This window comes from Peromyscus eremicus, unplaced genomic scaffold (genome assembly GCF_949786415.1).
Source record: "Peromyscus eremicus unplaced genomic scaffold, PerEre_H2_v1 PerEre#2#chrX_unloc_1, whole genome shotgun sequence".
Classification (NCBI taxonomy): Eukaryota; Metazoa; Chordata; class Mammalia; order Rodentia; family Cricetidae; genus Peromyscus; species Peromyscus eremicus.
This window is the reverse complement of record NW_026734288.1, coordinates 3078128-3100045: the sequence shown is the minus strand read 5'-3', so window position 1 is coordinate 3100045 and position 21918 is coordinate 3078128. Positions and strand designations below refer to the sequence as shown.

General features: G+C 38.2%; 1 protein-coding gene across 1 annotated transcript in view; it reads right to left on the bottom strand.

Moving 5' to 3' along the window:
* The window catches only part of LOC131900913 (zinc finger protein 431-like), an 85926-nt gene extending 64015 nt beyond the window's left edge, over positions 1-21911 (bottom strand). The window contains exon 1 of the mRNA XM_059252232.1: positions 21870-21911. Coding sequence (XP_059108215.1) covers positions 21870-21911 — 42 coding nt within the window. The remainder of the gene's footprint in view (positions 1-21869) is intronic.
* Between the last annotated feature and the right edge of the window lie 7 nt (positions 21912-21918).

Here is a 21918-nt window from a genome sequence, read left to right as displayed (position 1 = left end):
TTCCCTCTCAATAGTCATTAGTCTCCTATAGTACTTTTTTCTAGGAACAGGGTCTCATTAGATCTCCCTAAACTTTCTATGTTAGCATATGTACTGGCCATGCTTGCTTCTCTACCTGAGATCTTTTTCAGATCTTAGGGTGTGTCTTCCATACTAGCTCTGGTTTGACTTCCCAACTTCCTGCTCTAGAGGTCCAGGTCTCCTCCTCCCAGGCCTTGTGGTTTGCAGTGGATGGGCTGCCTTGCTCTCTCCACTGGTTTTGATCTTAGAGCAGGTCCCGAGTATAGCTGCCAAGCACTCCACATCTGCCTCTTTCCTCAAAACTGAAATCACCACAGGATTACCATTTCTTCTGAGTCAGGCTGAGAATAGTGTCTGGAAGGGCATTACTAGGGAAGAGGAATGTCTGTGAACATGTTCTATGGTGTGTCTGTGAGGGACTAGCCTGGGGTTGCATCTGGAGATTGCTGTGCTTGTGAAGGGAGAAGTGGAGGAATTTCTGTTCAGTTTGCCTCAGGGAGAGGGTATGCATAGTAGATGATTTGTGGGCTTGTTCCAGGAAGGCAGGAAGTTGGGGCTGCAAAAGCTCACAAACCCTGTGCACCAACCCAGCTCTATTCTTTCCTATCTCAATTATCTGTAGAGATGAAGGAGATGTTCATGGAGTATCATGTGGCCTGATCATTTGGAGCCCTTGAACTAGTCCCTGGATTCCCCCTGTGACCTGGATCTAGGTGGACAAGGAGTCAACAAAGGCTGATGATGAAACCCAGAGATGTGGAGGTTGTAGTGCTGCTGCTGTAGTTGTTAGGAGTAGCAGGATGCTGGAACAGTGCAGGAACAGCTTGCCATGGTTATAGAGGTGAGAATTTAATGCAAGAAAAGTGATCCAGGAATCCATCTACCCTTTTTAAGGATCTTCCTGCCACCAGGCTGCCTTCTGTTTCTTTAGTCTCTGAGATACTCTCCAGACCCTTCTTTGAGTGCAAATGCTTTCCAAATACTTCCGGGTACCCAGCTCCTTTACTGAGTGTTCCAGTGCCTCACCATTGAATTCTGAGACTTCAGATACTGTTAGAGACATGGATTTTCCTGAGACAGCATGGGTGATCCTCATAGGTAAAACTGGTAATGTTATAAAGCACATAAACTCATAACTGTTTTTTGAGGCATTTCTATTTTGTATTTAAAAATCTAGTTATGTTGGTTATTATCAGAATTAGGGAGCTGGTTGAAATTATAAATTGTTGCTGTTCCTATACATGTTGGTTAGACAAGTCAGGGTTAGATAATTGTTTGGAAGCACTCTCTTGTGTAGAAGAAAACTGTTATATTTTGAATAATAAACCAATGGTATAAAATGTAATGTTTACTGGAATTGGTTTTATATGTTCAATGTAAATTAGTTTATATTTGTTTTATTTATTCATATATTCAACATATATTATTCATTAAATTATACAGTATGAGTTTGAGGCTTGCTGGAGCTTTGTAATCTTGTCTCAAACAACAGAGCAAAATTATATTTAACTATATTTGTGTGTGTGTGTGTTTGTGTGTGTGTGTGTGTGTGTGTGTGTGTGTGTGTGTGTGTGTGTGTTTGGGTGTGTGTATTATTGATAAAGGTCTTTGTCTCATATTCACTATGAAGACCAAATTCAAGGAGATCTGCCTGGCTCTGCTATCATACTTGGTCTATTCATTTCTGAAAATAATTTGACATGGACCATTGGCTTACACCAAAAGTGACTTTAAGAAATATTGTCCTGAACATGAGTATCTCTGCAGAGCTTAAGCTGGGATGCTTCAGTGCATTTTGGAAAATGATTTCAGGATGAGTCAATACAAATCAGTTTTGGGCTGGGTGGCTATGGCGCATGCCAAAAATCCCAGCACTAGGGAGGCAGAGCCCTGTAGATCTCTCTGTGTTCAAGTCCAGCCTGGTCTACAGAGTGAGATCCAGGACAGGCACCAAAACTACATGGAGAAATCCTTTCTTGAAAAACCAACAACAAAAATTTTCCAGTTTTGTCTACATTGTGGATTTCCAATATGCAACCAGTGAATCAGGTATGGATGATCTATAATTGTCCCAGTTGACCATTTCTTGGGCTCCAGAGACCAGGATCCTTGGCCAGGAGATGTACATGTTTTCATTGAAATATTAGGTCTGTGCCAGGACAGAAATTCTATTCTCTTAATCAAGGGCCTTTTTCTCATAACAGGTCTTCTTTACTACATTTAACTTTGCCCCTTCTTGGGCCCTAGTATCACTTATCATCAGAGATCAGAACTCCCAAACACTTGAAACTGCTAAGAGTCCTAGAGACACTTCTGGCTTTTAGTCAAGAAACAACTGGTTACATTACTTTGGTGTTTTTTACTCTAAACTGCAAAGTTGAATTTTTTCCTTCAGTTCTTATCCCACGTCCCTCTACAGAGGTAACACTAACTGAAATTATGAGATTGAAACAATGACTGATCTGACTTCTTCCCACTGAATTTGGTTTACCAGGTGGCAGTTTTGGGATATCCTTCCATTGTCCTCTTATAATGTCCAAAATCTCAGATATAGACAGAAGTAGAATTCCTTTACTGGTGTCTGGAAAGAATTAAACTTTCCAAAGTCCATAAGACATTCTTGATGGGCTCACAATGACACCCATCTATTAGATGTTTCCCTTTGACCTTTAGGTTTGGTCTCCAGTGATGAAGCCACAATTAGTTTTAACACTATTTTATAGCTGTTTCCTAACCAAAAGTCCCTTCCCATGTTGCTTTTGTATAGGGAAAGAAAAAATATTCAGTGTCGTTTAGATGCAAGAATGGTGATTGCCAAACCTTGCCAAGACAAGGTGGGATAGTCCTTAAATTTTTTTCTGCTTCATATGAAAGTCTGTCAGATATACTAGGCCTGTAGGACAAAACTGGATACCCCAATGTTACAGAGGAATCTTTGGTGTCTTTCCAGGCAGGCAGCCCTTTCTGTCACCTCTTGTTTTTTTTTTTTTTTTTTGAAGTTGTTTGCTTGTACTTCTTGCATATGTAAGTATTATTATTTACTTATTTGGTCTTTGGTAGAGTTTTCTTTTTTTTTTAATGTAGACACTCAGTGCTGTACAATTTCCTCACATCACCATTTTGTTGTGTCCTTTAAGTTTGGGTATGAGGTGTAATTATTTTCAAAGAGTCCTAGAAACTCTTTATTTTCCTTTTTTATTTCTGTCCTGACCCACTTTCTTCAGTACAGTGTTGTTCAGTTCTCATGAGATTTTAAATTTTGTTGTTATTTTTTAAATTTTATATTCAGCTGTTGTCCATAGTGATCTGACATTATGCACAGAGTTATTTAAATTTTCTTGTATCTGTTGGGACTTGAATTGTGTCCAAGTGTCTAATCAACTTTGGAGAAAACCCCATGTGGTGCTGAGAGGAAAGTGTATCTTTTTTTGGATTGAATGTTCCGTAATATCTGTTTGGATCACACTGCTTATAAAATCCTTTAGCTCCAATATTTCTCTGTTTGATTTTTTGTCTAGATGACATGTCCATTGGTGAGAGTGGGGTATTGAAGTCTACCACTGTCAAACCCTGTGTGAGAGTCACTGTGTCATTTAATCTGTGGAAGTGTTTCTTTTACAAAAATGGATGACCTTGTGTTAGGGGCATAGGTATTATTTATTGAAATGTCATATTGGTGGATTTTCCTTTGATATATAATGAGTGTTCTTCCAACGTCATTTGATTAATTTTTGTTTGAAGTTTATTTTGGTAGATAATAAAATGGCTGCACAAACCTGCTTCTTAGTTCCAATTGCTTTAAATATGTTTTCCCAGCCTTTGCCTTTTAGTAATCTCTATCCTTGATGTTGAAGTGTGTTTCTTGTATATGATAGAAGGGTGGACATTGTTTTTGAATCCATACTCTTAATTTGTGTCTTCATTGGGGAGTTGAGTCATTTGATATTGGGAGACATCAGGAATAATGATCATTAATTCCTCTTATTTTGTTGTTAGTAGTGACGGTAGTATGTAAATGAATGTATGCTTGTGTGTGTTTTCCTTCTTTTGGTTTTGCTAGTGTGAGATTATTTATTTACTGTTTTTTCATGTGTGTAGTTAGCTTCCTTGTGTTGTATATTTTTTCTAAGAATCTTCTGTAGTGCTGGATTTGTACATAGATACTGTTTAAATTTGACTTTTTCATAGAATAAGTTATTTTCTTTATTTTTGGTAAATGAAAATTTTCTGGATATAGTAATATGAGATGGCATCTGTGTTTACTTAGAACACGCACCACATGTGACCAAGCCCTTATGGCTTTTAGAATCTCCATTGAGAAGTTAGGTATAATTTTCATAGGTCTGCCTTTATATTTTGCTTGGTCTTTTTCCTTTGCATCTTTTAATATTTTTCTTTATTCTGTATGTTTAAATATTTGGTGATTATGTGACAAGGGGACTTTTTTTTCTGACCCAGGTTATTTGGTGTTTTACATGCTTCTTTGTACTTTTATCAGCACCACCTTTAACTTAGGAAAAATTTATTATATGATTTTATTGAAAATATTTTCTGGACTTTTGAGTTGTGTTTTTTTTGTTTTGTTTTTAATCTTTCCTCTACTCCTATCCTTCACAGGTTTGGTCTCTGCATAATATCCCAGATTTCTTAGTTGTTTAGCATCAAGAAATTTTTATTTTTAACATCCCCTTTGACTGACATATCCATTTCTTCTATTGTCTGAGATTCTCCCTTGCATTTCTCTATTCTATTTGTGAACCTTGCCTCTGTAATTCCTGTTTGTAGTCCTAAAGTTTTCTTTCCTGGACTTCCTTCAGTTTCTGGTTTTTTTTTATTATATTTATTTCCATTTTCAGCTCTTAAACAGTTGTATTTGTTTCCTTTAATAATTTGTTTGTTTTATCTAAGCTTTATTTAAGTTTTTTATTGGTTTACTCCAATTGTTTGTGTTTCCCTATCTTTTTTTGGAGGAGTTTATTGATTTTTCTTCCATTGTTTGTTTGTACTTTCATGAATTCATGTAAGCTATTCATTTTTTACGTGCATCTATCTTCTACATATATTTGGTTTTAAGGTTTTTTTCCTTGTATTTCAACTATTTTTAACTGTTTAGGTCCTGTTGTGGTAGGATAGTTGGGTTCTGGTGGTGACATACTGCTCTGGCTTTTATTAATTATGTTCCCCTGCTAGGCCTCTGGATTTAGGGTGATAATAGGTCTAGGTGCTGGTTTATAACATCATCTTTGTTGGGTGGGAGTTTTGTTCCTGGGTTTGTGTTTGTTCTCTGGAGTTTCAGAGTGTGTGTTGAATGAGTGTTGCCTTTTTCCTGGCCTTCTTAGCTGATGTGTTCAAGGGAGAATTCTTGCTGTTTTTGGGAACTGGGAAAAGAGTAATGCAGGGGAGATGATCTTCAGATGCACTGGAACCATGGAAAGGGAAGAGTGTAAGTTACCTCTGATGTTCTACTCCACTGACAGGATCAACTTTTTAAATCATGTATGAGGTATGAGACAATGTGGTAGATCTGCAGCCATCCTAACAGGTCATCTGGAAGATGTGGTGAGTAAATGACAATAGGGTATCCACCCCAGTTGGGTGATGGGATTCAGATATGAGGTGAGTAGTGAAAGGTAGGGGGGATGGTCTATGAAATCCGCAGGAACATGGAAAGAGAGAAGAGAAGCTGCAGCTGGAGTTCTGTTTCAGCCCTCAGGGCAACCCTGAGTATTGGATCTCTAAGAGTGGAGAAGGTCTCTGCATAGTCTTCCTTGTCCCATACCCAACATCTTAATACTGATTCATTAGGTTCCCAGGGATCATTTATTTACTTATTTAGGATTCTGTTGTGGCTAATTTGTGAAAGACATCTAGTTTATTGGGGAAAAAAGTAGTATTTGGGCTGAAAATGTCAGTTAGCAAGTACTCTTCTTGGGGGAGTTCAGATATGAGCACCCAAGTTTGAAGGCTTATAATCAACTGCAATTCCAGATCCAGGGGATCTGACATGCTCTTTGTTCTGTCACCTATACACACATGGAAAATATTCTTTCTCATACATACAAATATACACATACAATGGGTCTAGACTTGTTTTCAAAAGCTCTTATGACTTATAAAGCAATTAGAGAAGTCAGGTTGCTTTAAGTTGTAATAAAAATCATACAATGTCTTTAAAAAACTATTGTCTTTCATTTATTTAAAAAACATTTTATTTCCTCACTCTGATACAGGTTTACATATAATGTTCAATCATAGGAAACAAAATTATTTCTAAATTTTCTAACAGACATCCTTTTTTTTATCAAAGGAGAATGAGATAGTATTAGTAGCCAAAACTATTTTCTACAATGTAGAAATATCAGGCTTCAAGTAAGTGATTCCAATTTTGGTGGAACAGTCTCCTCACCCAACCCATTTTCTATTATTTGAGAAGGAGAGAACTGGAGTGCACAGTGTGAGTGGTAGTCAGTGATTTCTTTGATTTTGATTTTCATTAGAAACTTATAATTCTTTTTCAAGGGACAATGTTATATTTGTAGGTCTGTCTTTTTGTCCCTTTTTTTCAGTGTTACCATCTGTATGGTGTGAGTTTTTATTAGTTATAATATGGTTATATTGTTTCTCTGGCAAATGATGGAACTTCACTTTATTTTTTTTGGTTTTTTTCGAAGCAAGGTTTCTCTGTGTAGCTTTGTGTCTTTCCTAGAACTCCCTTTGGAGACCAGGCTGGCCTCAAACTCACAGAGATCCACCTGCCTCATCCTCCCGAGTGCTGGGATTAAAGGCGTGCGCCACCACCATCCGGTGATTCACTTATTTTTATTTTATGGAAAATTGCTATATTATGTTAGGAGTTCCTTAGGTTTTTGATTTGGAGGCTTTCTGTGGAGGAACAATTTTAGTTTTTTTCTTCTTGATCTTAGAAACTTGTATTTCTTCATTTCTTGGTGTATCTGTATTGCTACTTGTTATCATCATCTTTTTTTCTTCTTTAAATTATTGATGTAGTTCAATCATTTTGTAAAGTCTCATATATTATTGTGTCTGTTTCCTAGTTACTTTCAGATGTCAACATTTCTGAGCTCACAGTCACCTTTGGGAACATCTGTTGAGGATGTGCCCCATCAGAGTAGCTAGTTGCTAAGTTTTTGACAGATTTTGTTGATTGATGATTGACGGGTGATATCCCTTCCACTGAGTGTGCAATATCCCTAAGAAAATTGACCTGCGCTAGATAAGACAGCAAGCTTGGCATAAAAGACAATGACTATGTTAGAGAGAAAGCCTGGAAACAAAGATTCCTCATGGATTTTGCCTTCAGTTGCTAGATTGAATATCTATCCTAAACACTGACAATGATGGATTGTGATATGGCAGAATGAGCCAAATAAGCACATTTGTCACCTAAGGTACTTTTGTGTAGAGAATTGAATCAGAGCAAGAAAAAAGCAAGTTGTATCAGAATGTGGTAAACCCAAAGTGATTCTGTTGTTCATAGATGCTGGGAATGGTGACTTTTGTGGGAATGTTGAACATACCAAAATTTAGATGGCAAAAGTCATAGAAAACTGTGTTATGGGCTCAATTGGTCATTCTTGTAATACTTTGAATAAAATACTGTTAAAAGTATTGCAAACAATGGAGGTAGAGGTCAAAGGATTTCAGTGGGAATTAAAATGGAGGTCATGTATGTGATATTTTGGACCCTAACTTTTCTTATTTTCCCATGCCCTCAAGAAATTGATTGAGTTAGGAAGAATTAAAAAAAAATAATGGGGGCTGGAGAGATGACTCATAGGTTAAGAGCATTGTCTGACCTTCCAGAGGTCCTGAGTTCAATTCCCAGCAACCACATGGTTGCTCACAACCATCTATAATGAGATCTGATGCCCCCTTCTGGCATATGGTAGACTTGCAGGAAGAACACTGTTTACATAATAAAAAAAAATAAATCTTTAAAAAAAATAATGGTGCTGATTTCTTAGATGGAGTATTGACTTTCTTGGATAGCTATTACTTATGGTTCATTCAGTACAACACTACAAAAATCAAGAAGTGGACATAAATAAATGAAAAGTCTATTGGTTGTAGAGAAAAAGAGCACTATGAATTTGCAGAAGGTAGTCAAATGCTGACCAGAGTCAGGAATGTTCAGGGAGATTATCACCATTAAAAAGAAGGCCCTTATTATACATCAGAAACCTAGCAAAGTGCCCCAAGGGTAAGAATCCATCTCTATATGCCCTCAGTTAATGGAGAGATTAGGCAAAGTGATTGCCATTCCCAGGAAGCAACTTTATTCAAGTCCTGCTGCAACTCTGGTCCAAGCATGGCAGAGGCCATCATAACTTAGTAACCAAATTTGGGGGAATGATTGATGTTGAACTGGTTCTGGAGACCAGAATGATGTAAAATTTAAGATTATACATTTTTAGTCTGCATTTTCAGTTCAGCTCTGTTTAGGCATCTGTGTTTGCTATGGTAAGAGCTCCAGTGAGAAGACTGTCTGAGTTCATTGCATGATACTATGAGGATGAAGCCTGTGTTGTAGTTTGAGACCATAAGATGTTGAGATAATTAAGCTATGAAATATCTTACATAGAGAGCTAGCTATAGGGAGTGGAGGTAGCCATAGAGGGAGATGTATGGGAAGTTGTGGAGAGAGAGAGCCATCTAAGTCCTTTGAAAATGAAGCCTCATGTCTCTGACACAGAGCTAGTTACCATATTCAACGGTTGCCCTGCTGAGTTTCAGTCTTCCCTTGGTTCAATTTTTCCTCACTGTGTCTTAGTTCCTTTCCTTTGGGATGATAATGGGTTTTCTGTGCCATTCACGTTAGAAATATTTAAATTGTTTTCTGATTTTATAATATGCCAAAGTCAAGAATTTGTCTTGAGTGTCAAAAGAGACTTTGGACATTTCAACAGTGTAGGAGTTGTTGCAGACTATGAGAATCATTGAAGTGACTAAATGCATTTTCTTCATGGATGACACTTGAGCCTATAGTGACATGGGTGAGAATCTACTTAATTGAATAAAAAGCTCCCAGATGGATGAGGTATTTGAACATGTGTCTCTCCTTGATGACTTTCTTTGCGGTATTTGTGGAACCTCTCTGGATAAAATATCTCATTGGGGCTGGTGATATGTGCTTCTATAACCTCAACCCATTTCCTTTTCTATGTTTCTACTATGTTGTGGTTGAAATGAATGAGCCAGTTTCCTTCTTGTGCTGCCATGACTTCACCACCAGTATAGATAGTATCATCAAATCACATAAAATACAATGGATGGAATTGGTATTCAATGCTAAGCCACTTTGCCAGCCTGAGTTTTTTAAAATTTTGTTGTTCCTATTTTTGTTTTTGAAGAAAAGCTTTGACTGAGGAGCCCTGAGTCTCCTAAAAGTAGCCCTGTAAATCAGGTTGGCCTCCAACTGAGAGATTCATCTGATTCTTGCTCCCACATGCTGAGATTAAAGGTTGTTCAACATTCCAGGATTTTTTAATATATAGTATTAGGTGATGGTTCGAGAGTATATGTTTTTGTACATGTCAAGCATATGGTGTTTTGCTGAGATTTATCACCCAGTTTCAATTTTGAAATTCAGCAGAAGATACTATTCTCTTCCTAGATGTAGTGTCTGGGCCTTCTGAGTCATTAGATTACAATTGTGTGACATTCTTCTTGCCTTTTGTGTTTGTTTTGATTTTTTTTAATGAATATGATTATTTTGTTTATGTACATGGGAAAATTTTTTTTTGAGACCAGGTTTCTCTGTATAGCTTTGTGCCTTTCCTAGATTTCACTCTGTAGACCAGGCTGGCCTCAAACTCACAAAGATCCACCTGCCTCTGCTTCCCGCGCGCGCTGGCATTAAGGGTGTTCACCACCAAGACCTGGCTGTCTATGTACATGGATATGCACCACATGTACACCTATCCTCACAGCAGTCCAAAGAGAGTCTTAGAAACCATAAGATTGGAATAATAAACAGTTGTGTGATTTCCACATGTAAGTTCTGACAATTGAGCCCATCTGTATGCAAGACCAGTAAGAATTATTTTACTTCTGAGCCATCTCTCATTCCCTGTGTTGATTATTTATGATCATCATTGATATTGCTAACATTATCTTCTTTCTATTTGTAACTCTTTAAATGCACAGTTCCTTTTAGTCAGATTTACTAATGTACAGTTTAAACTGGAACAATTCTGGTTTCTGGAAAATGAATAGAGAACTGGAGTGAATGCCAAACTCTTTGTAGGATCTTCAGAAAAAAAAATCTCTGAGTTCATGTTATCTTTTTTGTTTGTTTGAATTGAAGATTCAGTGCAGATGCAGTTAGCATAGACAAAGCTAACTTTCACCTCAGAAGCACATACACCTGCTTCTACCTTCTAAGTTCTCAGATTAAAGGCATGAGCCGATATACCTAGCTTACAAATCTTCTTTGTAGTTAATAATTGTTCACAAAATTTCTCTGATGGGTGCTCAGCACTGTTGAATTGTTTGCTTGTCTCTCTATCTTTGTTAATAGGCATTTCTCTTGCAAGGTGATATCCTGTTCAGAGCATTCAGAAATAATAGAGGTAAACCTCCTATTCAGTTTGTTTGTGAAGTAACTTGATGAATTCATTGCAATTGTCTGAATTATGGAATACGTGTAGCATTCACCAGAATTATATGTCTATATTGTCAAAGAAGTACACACTTACAATATTGTATCATGCTTTTTGATTTATACATATGGATGGCATATTTATGTATGGCATATTTTAGAACACAGTGACCTATAATGATGTGCATGTCGACATCACTCAGAAAGAGTGGGCATTGATGGATCCTTCACAGAGGAATCTCTACAAAGATGTAATGGTGGAGACCTATATAAACCTCACAGCTCTAGGTAACACTATAAATTTTTCTTCACAGTGTATGATTTGTTTTATACACTTAAATAAGGTTATTTTCCTCTAATTACTTTCTGAGTCACAAGAACTTTAGAAGAAAAGTTTATTCCCAGATTTTGCATGTTTTTGTGTGTGACAGAGGATGTCTTTCATGTGCGTACAGGTGATATACAAAGAAAGAGGGCATCAGATCACCTAGATTTGGAGTAGCAGCTGGTTATAAGCCTCCCAACTCTGTCTTGAAAAATCAAAAAAGAAATAAAAGGGAAAAAAAGAAGTAATATTTTTTAATGTTAATATTTTAATTTATTTTTTTATTATCAGATTGATACAGTATATATTCGTATCCCAATAGTGAAATGTTTCATTGAGGCTTGGCCAGAAATGAGTAAAACCAAAACTTATAAGCCACAGTAATCCTAGGGTCCCCCCTGCTAGGTAGCCTTCCTCATTCTGTGGGTTGTAGTATAATTGTTCTTGGCTTTATATCTAGAATCCACTTCTGAGTGAGTACATATCATATCTGTCTTTCTGGGTTTGGCTTATTTCACTCAGGATGATATTCTCTAGTTCCATTCATTTGCCTGCAACTTCATGCTGTCATTGTTTTTCTCTGCTGAGTAGTACTCCATTGTGTATATGTACCACATTTTCTTAATCCATTCTTCAGTTGAGGGGCATCTAGGTTGTTTCCAGGTTCTGGCTATTACAAGTAGTGCTGCTATGAACATAGTTGAGCATGTATTTTTTTGTGATATGATTGAGCATTCCTTGGGTATATGCCTAAGTGGTATGGCTGTGTCTTGAGGTAGATTGATTCCCAATTTTCTATGAAACCACTACACTGATTTCCACAGTCGTTGTACAAGTTTGCATTCCCACCAACAGAGGAGGAGTTTTCCCTTTGCTCCACATCCTCTCCAACATAGACTGTCTTCAGTGTTTTTGATTTTAGCCATTCTGACAGGTGAAAAGTGGTATCTCAGAATCATTTTGACTTGCATTTCTCTGTTGATTAAGGATGTTGAACATTTCTTTAAATGTCTTTCAGCCATTTGTGATTCTTCTTTTGAGAATTTTCTGTTTACTTCTTTAGCTCATTTTTTTAATTGGATTGTTCAGTATTTTGATGTCTAGTTTCTTGAGATCTTTATATACTTTGAAGATCAGTCCTCTGTCTGATGTGGGGTTGGTGAAGGTCTTTTCCCATTCTGTAGGCTGTCACTTTGTCTTATTGACCATTTCTTTTGCCCTACAAAAGATTCTCAGTTTCAAGAAGTCCCATTTATTAATTGTTGAGCTCAGTGTCTATGCTGCTGGTGGTTTTTTTTTTTTTTTAGGAAGTGATCTTCTGTGCCAATGCATTCAAGTGCAGATAAGTAATATCTTTTAATTAACAATTTATGGGAAAACATTGTAAGTAAAAAGGAGCTAGATAGATGGCTCAGCAATAAATGCACTGACTTTTGTGACCGATGACCCAGGCTCCACTTATAGAACTCACAATGTAGGAAATCATTTGTTGTAACTCTGGTTCCAGGCACCTCCTACCTTCTTCTGGCCTCTGTAGGCCAGAACAGTGTGAACAGACAAAACATCGTATAAATATTTCTTTATAGTTAGAAAAAGTAAAGAATGGGATTCTTTACAGTGAGGTCACAGCCCTCAGACAGACAGTAGCCAGGGATAGCTAAAATGAACTCCTTACTGTCTTGCATAGAAGCAGCTGTGGCCTCCTGCCAAGCCAGCCTGCTCAGAGGCAAAAGCAGCTTTATTCTGAAGTTAATAAACCTCATCACAATCATTAATCTGACAGCAAAGTAAACAGTGCTGTTAAGTGACTTTTTAATATTGATTTCTGCATTTCTGTTCTCTCTCTTTGTGAGAATTGTGGTATTGGTATACTTATCTTTTAGACTGAACATTAAGATTGACAGGTCTCATATGGCCAAGAGCAATCTTCATTCACTGTATCATTTACTTGAACTTCAGCTAAGACTTTGGGTTATAAGATGAATATCCCAGAAGCAGTTGTTCCTATCATTTTATAACTTATATATGGCTCTGCTTGATTTTTATGTAAGAATTCCCCTAACTGTCTCTACTTTTACATTGTGATTGTGTTCAAAAATGGACTTGTTAACCTAGCCTGCTTAAGAACATGGATAACTCTACACAACCATGTCCAGATTCCCTATGTAAAATTTCCTTTGGTTACATATAGCATTGTAAAAATATTCCATACTCTACCATCTTCCTGCAGGTAAGAAATTTTTCTCCTTTCTTCCATCTTGGATATTGTGATGACTATTCTTGGTAGTCAAACTAACTACCTCTGCAATTAACTAAAACCAGAAGAGTTGGGTATACCAGTGAGGGAGGTTTGAAAGGTTTTGAAATTAAAGACCCATCTTTAATCTAGATCATTTGAGGTGATATCCATCTTCAGCTGCTTGGTGCACACATTTAAGCACAACACTGAGGAGGCAGAATCTTCTGAGGATTTCTGAGGTTGAGGCCAGTGTAGTCTACAGAATGAGTTCCAAGACTACACAGATAATTCCAGTTTCAGAAACACCAAAAAAAAATCAAACAAAGTATAAGATCTACCTTTAATCTTGATCATACTTTCTGGTGGCAGCCTACATACATAAAGAACACAGAAGGAGTAAGCTCTCCCTTTGCCTGCTTGCCCTAGCTCTGGCTACCAAGTTCATTCTTTTTGTTTGTTTCTTTTTTTTGTTTCTTTCTTTCTTTGTTTCTTTGTTTGTTTCTTTTTTTCTTTCTTCCTTTCTTCTTCTTCTTCTTTTTTTTTTTTTGGTTTTTTGAGACAGGATTTCTCTGTATAGCTTTGTGCCTTTCCTAGAACTTTCTCTGCAGCCCAGGCTGGCCCTGAACTCACAGACATCCGCCTGCCTCTGCCTCTCAAGTGCTTGGATTAAAGGCATGAGACATCACTGCCCAGCTCCAAATTCATCCTTTTACCAGCATTAAAGCCTAATTCCTTAGAATTGTGGTGTATACTAAAGACCAGCTGAGATACATAGCCTCATGAACTGAACAACTACTGAATTCTTCAAAGTTCCAATGGTAGCAGCCATTGATGGACTATCTAAACCACAGTTTGTGAGACATCCTAATAAATCCATTTTCTTCCTACATAGAGAGATTCATTCTACCAGTCATTTTCAGGTAGAGAACCTTGACTAATGCAGTTGTTTTTTCCTTCACCTGCCCACTGAGGAAGATGTGCTGACTAACAATAGTGTTCATAAACACATTTTTCATAGCTCAGTTATTATCTTAATATTTAATTATCCATGAAGCTACTCTGTATTATTATTCATTTGCCAAAATTTTTCTCTGAATTTCTGTAATAAAATTCCTAAAGCCATGGACCTATTTTCTTGGTTGTGATGAAGTTCCTGATTTTATTTGCTGGTTGTGTGAAGTCCCTATGACAACCAGGTAAAAAGTACCTTCCATTCACCTGATGTCAGTATTAAGTCACATAATAAACACTCTTCTTGTGTGTCTTTAAATCTCTCTTTAGTTGTTAATATTACAAAATCCCTTTTACCTGTGTGACAAAGAATCACTTCACCCCATATAGTTTAGTGGTCTGTACAAGGTAGCTAGCCACATTGTGTCTTTGGGGGGCAAGTGCTTATGGAGTAGAGGGAGAAAGCATAGTCAGCTATTGGAGCCATGGGCAATTGCTATCAATATGCACATCTCTGCTGTTTAGAAAAAGTCTTTGTCTAGAGTAGAAGGCAGGGTCAGGAATCATTGTGCTGTGTCTTTAAGCACACTCTAACCCTGTGGGTGGTGCTCTTGTCACTCAGGTCTCACTAGCCAATCAGGCACTTCAGGTGACCTGCCAGTCAGAAGCCGTGCAGGGTTATTCCAGCCACTGGCTTCAGACTTGGCTTTGAAGAAGAGCGGGTTCCAGTAGTTTTGTGTGGTGTGCTGTGAGTTCCTGCTGCAGTGAGCTGAGCCAAGAGCATGGAAAAGCTGGGAAACCATGACTTGGTGAGTGAGAGGCTCCTGTCCCCAGATGAGGTGGAGCAGATGATGAGGTGTGGGATCCAGTGTGGTAAGACTTCCTTTGATCTGAGTAGGGACCTGCCTGTAGAATCCCAGTCCTGTGAAGTCTCACGTGGTACTTGAAACTCCCTGGACCCAGGGGCAGGCCTCTGAATAACTTTGGTCTTTGGGCTGAATTGGATCACAGAATTTGGTGCAGGGAGCTGTGTGTAGAAACATTTTTGTGCCCAGTGAGGGTGGTCCTCACCTTTAATCCCAGCACAGGGGAGGCAGAGTTAGGCCGATCTCTTGAGTTCAAGGCCAGCCTGGTCTACAGAGTGAGATCAAGGACAGGCATTTAAAGTACAAAGAGAAGACCTATCCCCAAAAAACAAAAACAAAAAAAGAAATGTTTCTGTAGTAAACATCAAGATGCTTTTGGTGTACCCATGGAAAGCAGGTTGTAAAATATGGAGAGTACCTTCCAGTACCTTTTAGAGGTTCAGCACTTTGCATTTTACTTTCATGTGCAAGATGCATTTGTAGTTAATTTTGAGGAGGCTGTAAAAAGCATCTCATATGTTGGGTAGCACTCAACTACTAAGGTGTGATGTAGAAGAGTAGAATTGGTGATATAAAGGGTTTACTAATTCTTTGGAGATAATAAGTCTCATTAAATAGAATTTAGCTGAGGGAGGACTACCTCAAATAAAAACTCTCAAATGTAAGTATATTGTAGTCAGGCCTGTTAGAGATTAGGACAGGAGGATACACATTTGTTTGGCTCCAAACCATCACAAAGGAGCGACTGCTTATTTAAAACAAGCTACTGAATCAAAGAATGGGACTCTAACAAGCTGCTTATTGAGGCATTACAGGGTAACAACCAACTTTATATCCTGGTATGCCATAAAGTTCCAGTTTTCTTCTTGAGAAAAGCATAGTTCTGCCAGATGGACAATATGACAAATATGTCAACTTATTTGAAAAGTAAAATGCCCTGGCCAGGGGGTGTCAATGGAGGCGACCCACCTGTGGGAGAGAATGAGAGGGATGGGGGAGACACGAGAGAAGACAGCAAGACAGTGTGTTCTGATCAAGCTGCAAATTTTATTCTCCTCAGCAAGGCTTATATATCATGGGAGGGGGAGGGAAGGAAGGAAGGGGTGCATGATGTGCCGTATGTGCAGGTGAAGGGGGATGTGCAGGTGAAGGGGGACATGCAGGGCTACTTGCAAGTCATGAGGCTGGTAGGTGGTAAGGTCACTGGTCAGGGCCCATTGTTCTGTTACTATGCTACCTGACCTGCCTGACCTGTTCTTTATCTTTAGGGGCTTCTGGTTTAGGGCAAGGGCTTGTTCTCTGGCCTAGTTAGTACTTTTCCATGGTCCATGTTTGGTCCCTGACATCTCCCCCTTCTATACGTATAGCAAAACAAAGAAAGGAGGCCCAAATATTTTTGCCATGACAGGAGAGGGGTGACAGAGGCTCTATCCCTGATAAGTTCCATTGTTAACTGTCGGTCCATGTAGGCGTCCCCACATGCCCCGAAGGAAGCTGGAACGATGCAGTTTTTTACAGGGGGCGGGTTTGATTTCGGGAGGAAAGGGTATAGGGTCTGCATAACCGTCATGCAATAGAGCATGTAAACCAAGGCACCCAGGATGGTGGAGCACTTTAGTCTCCCTGCCTTCTGCAGTCCCGTCTGCACCCTCAATCCCCTATGCATTGGGCTCCAGCTCCCAGGCACAGGTGCATCTTCCCCGGGGCAGAGGGGCCTGTGCTGATATGGAGTCTTTATCTGGTTCATCGAGACCATGATCATGGAGATCGAGGTGATGGTAATGAACCAGAATTTGTTTTGCCTGAATGAAGTTCGGCCAGCTGACCGCGCACAAATCGAGTTAGTTGAGACAAGGCCCAAGGGCCAAATGTCAAGACAAGAATGAGGCCAACCTAGGGTCCCAGAAGGGACGGCAGGAGGGTGGTTAGCCAGGGTGATGCAGAGAACCAATTATGGAACCAGCCTAGCTCTTGATCTCTTTCTTTTTTGCGCTTCTCTAAGCCTTCCCGGACCTTGGCTATGCTATCCCTTGCTACTCCTGTGTGCTCAGTATAAAAGCAGCACTCTTCCTTAAGAGCAGCACAGAGACCTCTTTGCTGTAAAAAGAGGAGGTTGAGCCCTCAGCAGTTTTGGAGGACCACCTCTGAAAGGGAGGTGAGGGAGAATTCAAGGGCAGAAATGCCTTGCTCAAGCTGTGCTATACCCTCATCTATGGAAATTCTAAGCTCTGAATAATGTTGATTAGATAAAACCAGGGAAGCTATGCCAGTACCGGTCCCTGCAGCCCCGACCCCCAGGAGGACAGCCAGAGTGACTGCAGTCACGGGTTGGGGCATCCTACGCTTTCCTCCCTTCAATAAATTTTGTAATTGTGGGCAGTCTGACCCCACCCCAGAGAAGAAAAAGAAAATTTGTAAGTGGGAGACATAAACTGTAGTCAGGTTGTTTTCCTCCCAGTCCTTCTTGGCTTTTGGGCGTTGACAAATGTTGATCGCATGCCATCACCGCTGGCATGATCTCCTGAAGCTTATAAGAACCTTCTTAATAGACAAAACCTTAGACATGTTAGCAATATAACAGTGGTGAACTTTATCAGAACAAAATTATGAGTCCTTGGAGCCTCAACAAAACATCACGATAGCCAGAGAATGAAATCTGAAATTTGTCATTTATATATCTCTCAAGTCTCATATATATTTTGACAAAAATTAATAAAATACATTTAGAACAGAATTATTAGTTCTAATCATATTTCTATAAGTTTTGATGAACAGTTCATCAAAAGAATCTGGAATTGTATCAATTTATTTATATTCAAGGCTCAATATTTAAGAATCTAGAGGTAAATAACAGCCTGTATTTAGACTGGCAGCTTTAGAGTGCCTTTGTCCTGCAGCTGCCAATATATGGTGTGACCAGGCAATCCAGGATTCATAAAGGCGGGTCAATGTCCTATAAAGACATGTGTCCTCCTCCTAACATTATGAAAACATCAGAACCTTTTTAAATATCAGTGAGGAGATCATAGAGGCTTAGGTGTAACTTTGTGACTTGGTCTGGTGGTGATGAGGAATACCTGTAGTGGGGGATATGAAAAATTAAGCACCAATTCTTAAGAGCTCTTGAAGCACATGTAAGGCTGTTGTCTATATATAAGCTCAAGGCATTCTTAAAATTAAAAAGCAGTGAAATAAGTGGTGTATTATTTTTTATTTCATAACCATAAATCATAAGAACATAAGCCTCATGGGTAAGCTTCCAGAGGGAGAGAATTTATAATTGTTGGACAGACATATGAAAAGGTGTCAGTATATCATGTAGAGCTATTTGTCATTCTATAGACTCACAAGTTTCATAGTTTGACATAAATATATCATCTGTACAATAAATTTATTGTAAGATATATGTATATACATATACATGTATACATACATATAGATTGGGGAACTGTGAGGAAGCTATAATTGACAGTTAGTTTTGATAGTTAATCTGTATATATAATGAGGAACTTTGCTCAATGTTTGTGTCCTGGATAAACAGAACTCGCATTTCCTGCTCTGTATGTCAGCTTTGGCCTTCATCATGGTAGGGTGAGTAGACAAGCTAAAAGCAAAATGCTTACAATCTTTAGGTTGAGGAGGTATGGTAAAGAAACAATCTTGTATATCTATGACGATTATTATTATTTTTTATTTCTGGGGATGACCCTGGGAGATGGCAAGCCAGGCTGTGAGACTTTCCTTGGCTTTAATAAATTTTATTTAATTTTTTAAGGACCTGTAACAATCTATAAGCCTGATTTTCCTAAATAAAAAGATATTGGGGTGATATAGGGCTGGTGGGGGACTTTATATGCCCAATATTTAAGTTTTTTCTCCACCAGACAAGTAGCAATTATAATTTTCTCAGCATTTAAAAGCCATTGTTTGATCCAGATAGGAGCATTAGATTTTCCCGACCTTCTGGCTACATTATTAGCTTGTCCTAGGCCTGTAAGAGATGAAGAAGTAATAGACATCTTAAGTACTTGGCCAATCTTTTTTTTGAAATATAAGAAACCTCTATGTTTATGTCTAGCAAGCCAATTATCTTCTTTCCCTGTATTTAAGTGTTTAGTTGTTTGGAATATTTAATTTCCTGAACTCAGAAGGCCATATCACTAGAATCCACACCAGCAGCTCCCTTAGGCGCTGCCTTGTATGAATCTGAATTGTACAATGATCTTAATCTCTCCAGTAAAGTCAGAATCACACATCCCTGGGGCAACCTTGTACAGCCGAGGAACTACAGCCTATAATTAGCCCCAGTGTCTGCTCTGAGGAGGTCCATTGACTTTTGTATTAAGGTATACATAAGTTTATTTTTAAAGCCTATATATCTATCTCAGACCTCAATAAAAACCTTATTCTTAGATCTAACTAGGGCATACATGCTTAATATCTTTAGGTTGCTTATTGAGATTTATGTATCATTTATAACATATCTAGATGTTTATATGTTATATTTCTCTATCCCAATGACTTGCATTACACATATAATAAACTATTTCTTAATGTTCTTAAACATTTTTTATATCTAATCATTCATATCCTTATAAAATCTTTACTTACATCTAAAAGCATTTTTGTATTTAATTTATCAGGAGATAGAGGTAATTGATTACTGAGAGCAGCCAATGTGGTGAATTTCTTTAAACAAAGGAACAGTCAAAGTTTATTTTGATATCTGTTTGGCAAGCTACCTTTTCTATGAATTTGGATAGCAAGGCAAATTATCTTTTAGGCCTGGTAAATGGGGATATAATCTAAATGATCTCAATGCATAGTTTGGACAAAACCCTGGCAATAAGGGGTATGACAGTTTTATCCAAAGCTTAAACATGTTAAATGCTAGGGGGCTAAGTAATGAATTGATTATATGAAACTTAGCATACTTAGCATGTATATAAATATGATTTTGCATACATTAGAGGATTTGATTGTTTATGATGATTAACCCTGAATTTGTATCCTAATAATTATCTCTAATAGCTTATAGCTTAAGTACAACTTACCCTTAACAGTTTACAGTTTAGGTCAGCCAATCAATTAACAAGTTTTATTTTTTAATTAGCTTTAATTAAAGTAAACTTATTCTTAACAATTTATAAGTTAGTTGTCATTATAAACTTAGAACTTGGGTTTTATACCTGTCAACTTTAGCCTTAAAAATATTAAGTTATTTTAATATAGAAACAGGAACTCTTACTTAAAATATAGTATATAAGGAGAGTAACAAATTAATAAATTCTTTAAGGTGTATCATGAAATGAGATAAGCACAGTAAAACAGAAAAACAAAGGAGGAATTTTTTTTTGGTAGCAGCTGCACCCAGTCTGTATCAAGCCAGATAGCCACCGGAAATGGCAAGGTGAGGAGAAGGCAAAAGTGAGCTGAGATGCAGATAGCAGATAGTTAGGTTCAGAGGGAAGAAGGCAGATGTTTAGGATTCCAACCCCCAAACATCTTCGGGGGTTTGATGAATCCATACAGGTCGTAGCAGAGCGTCCCCTAAGCAGGACCTGTTTTTGTGATGAGTTAACTGAAGTTCTTGTACTTGGCCAAGATTTTTGTAAATTACCAAGAACTTAAAAGTCAACCCAGAAAGAGGAAAGAGAGAGAAAAAGACACTTTTGCCATTAGTTTTTAAACCAGCTCTGGCTGTGGTGCTTGCATTGATATTTAAATGATGGCTGCTGGAGTGAGCTCCTAGTTAGCAATTTAGAAGTTTAGCCTCAAGTTGGTCCTCAGATCCATTTAGTTTTAGCACAAAAAACGCTGTTTGTAGCAGGACACTGCTGCTACAGAGTGTGAGACCAAAATGAGCCATCTTAGAATTAAGACCAAAATGCTTTCACCCTAAAATTAAGGCCTAAGATTTTTCCTTTTGGGAATAGGTCATTAGTTACTAAAACCAGTCAGTTCAGATTCCAGAAATCAGGAAGTGTAAAAGTACAGAGTCACAAGATAGTCACGAGGTAATGCCTGCCAGACTATGGAATGTCCTCTCCCTGGTTTCCAGGGTAACTGACCATAAAAATGCCCCCACCTGAGGGCAGCCAATGAGAAATAGTGGCGGGCAACCACTCCCTTGGAAGTAATTTTTAGAAGTCCCTAGAAGTGAGCCACAGAATTGTATCTGTACTAGCATCCCTAAATGATGTAACCTTGTGATTTTTCCCTTTAAAAACTGAGCTTGCAGACAGGCAGGTGCTTCCTCCAGCCTCCACTGTGTTGGATGTATTGGACGAAGTCCCTGCTTAGGCTTGTATTGCTTTTGGATATCTAGAATTAAACCTTGCTTTTGCATTCTGGCATGCTCGTCTTTGGTGGTCTCTCTGGGGGTTAGGATTTGGGCACAACACAGAGAACATAGTGAACTTCATTAACTCTAGTTTACACTCTCAGGAGGTATGGTAGTGTGATGATATTGTTACCTCCTTTTAAGACCCTGAATGAAGAAACGGCAGGTTTCTCCCTAAAAGGAGGGGTTAGAATCTCTGCCACTTATCATAGTCTGACAATAAATGAATTTCATAAGGTTGGCAGCTTCTAGGGGTCTCCTAAATCTTTTTTTTTTAATTTTTTAATTTTTTAAATAAACCTTTAGGATACTATTAACATCAATCGTCCTTTCTTGGGGAAACCAAGAACAACAGTCCTCTAAGTGACTAAAGAATTTGTTGAGGTCTTTCTTTTTTTATGAACCCTTATTCCTCGTGTCTTGAGGGCCTCTTTAAAGCCCTTAAGGAAAAGGTAATGGGAAGAACTTCCTCATCCCATGGTTAAGCCTAAATTTAGACTAACCTCGTCCTTCCCGCTCTCCTCCGGATCGTCAAGAAAGGGCATCGAGTTG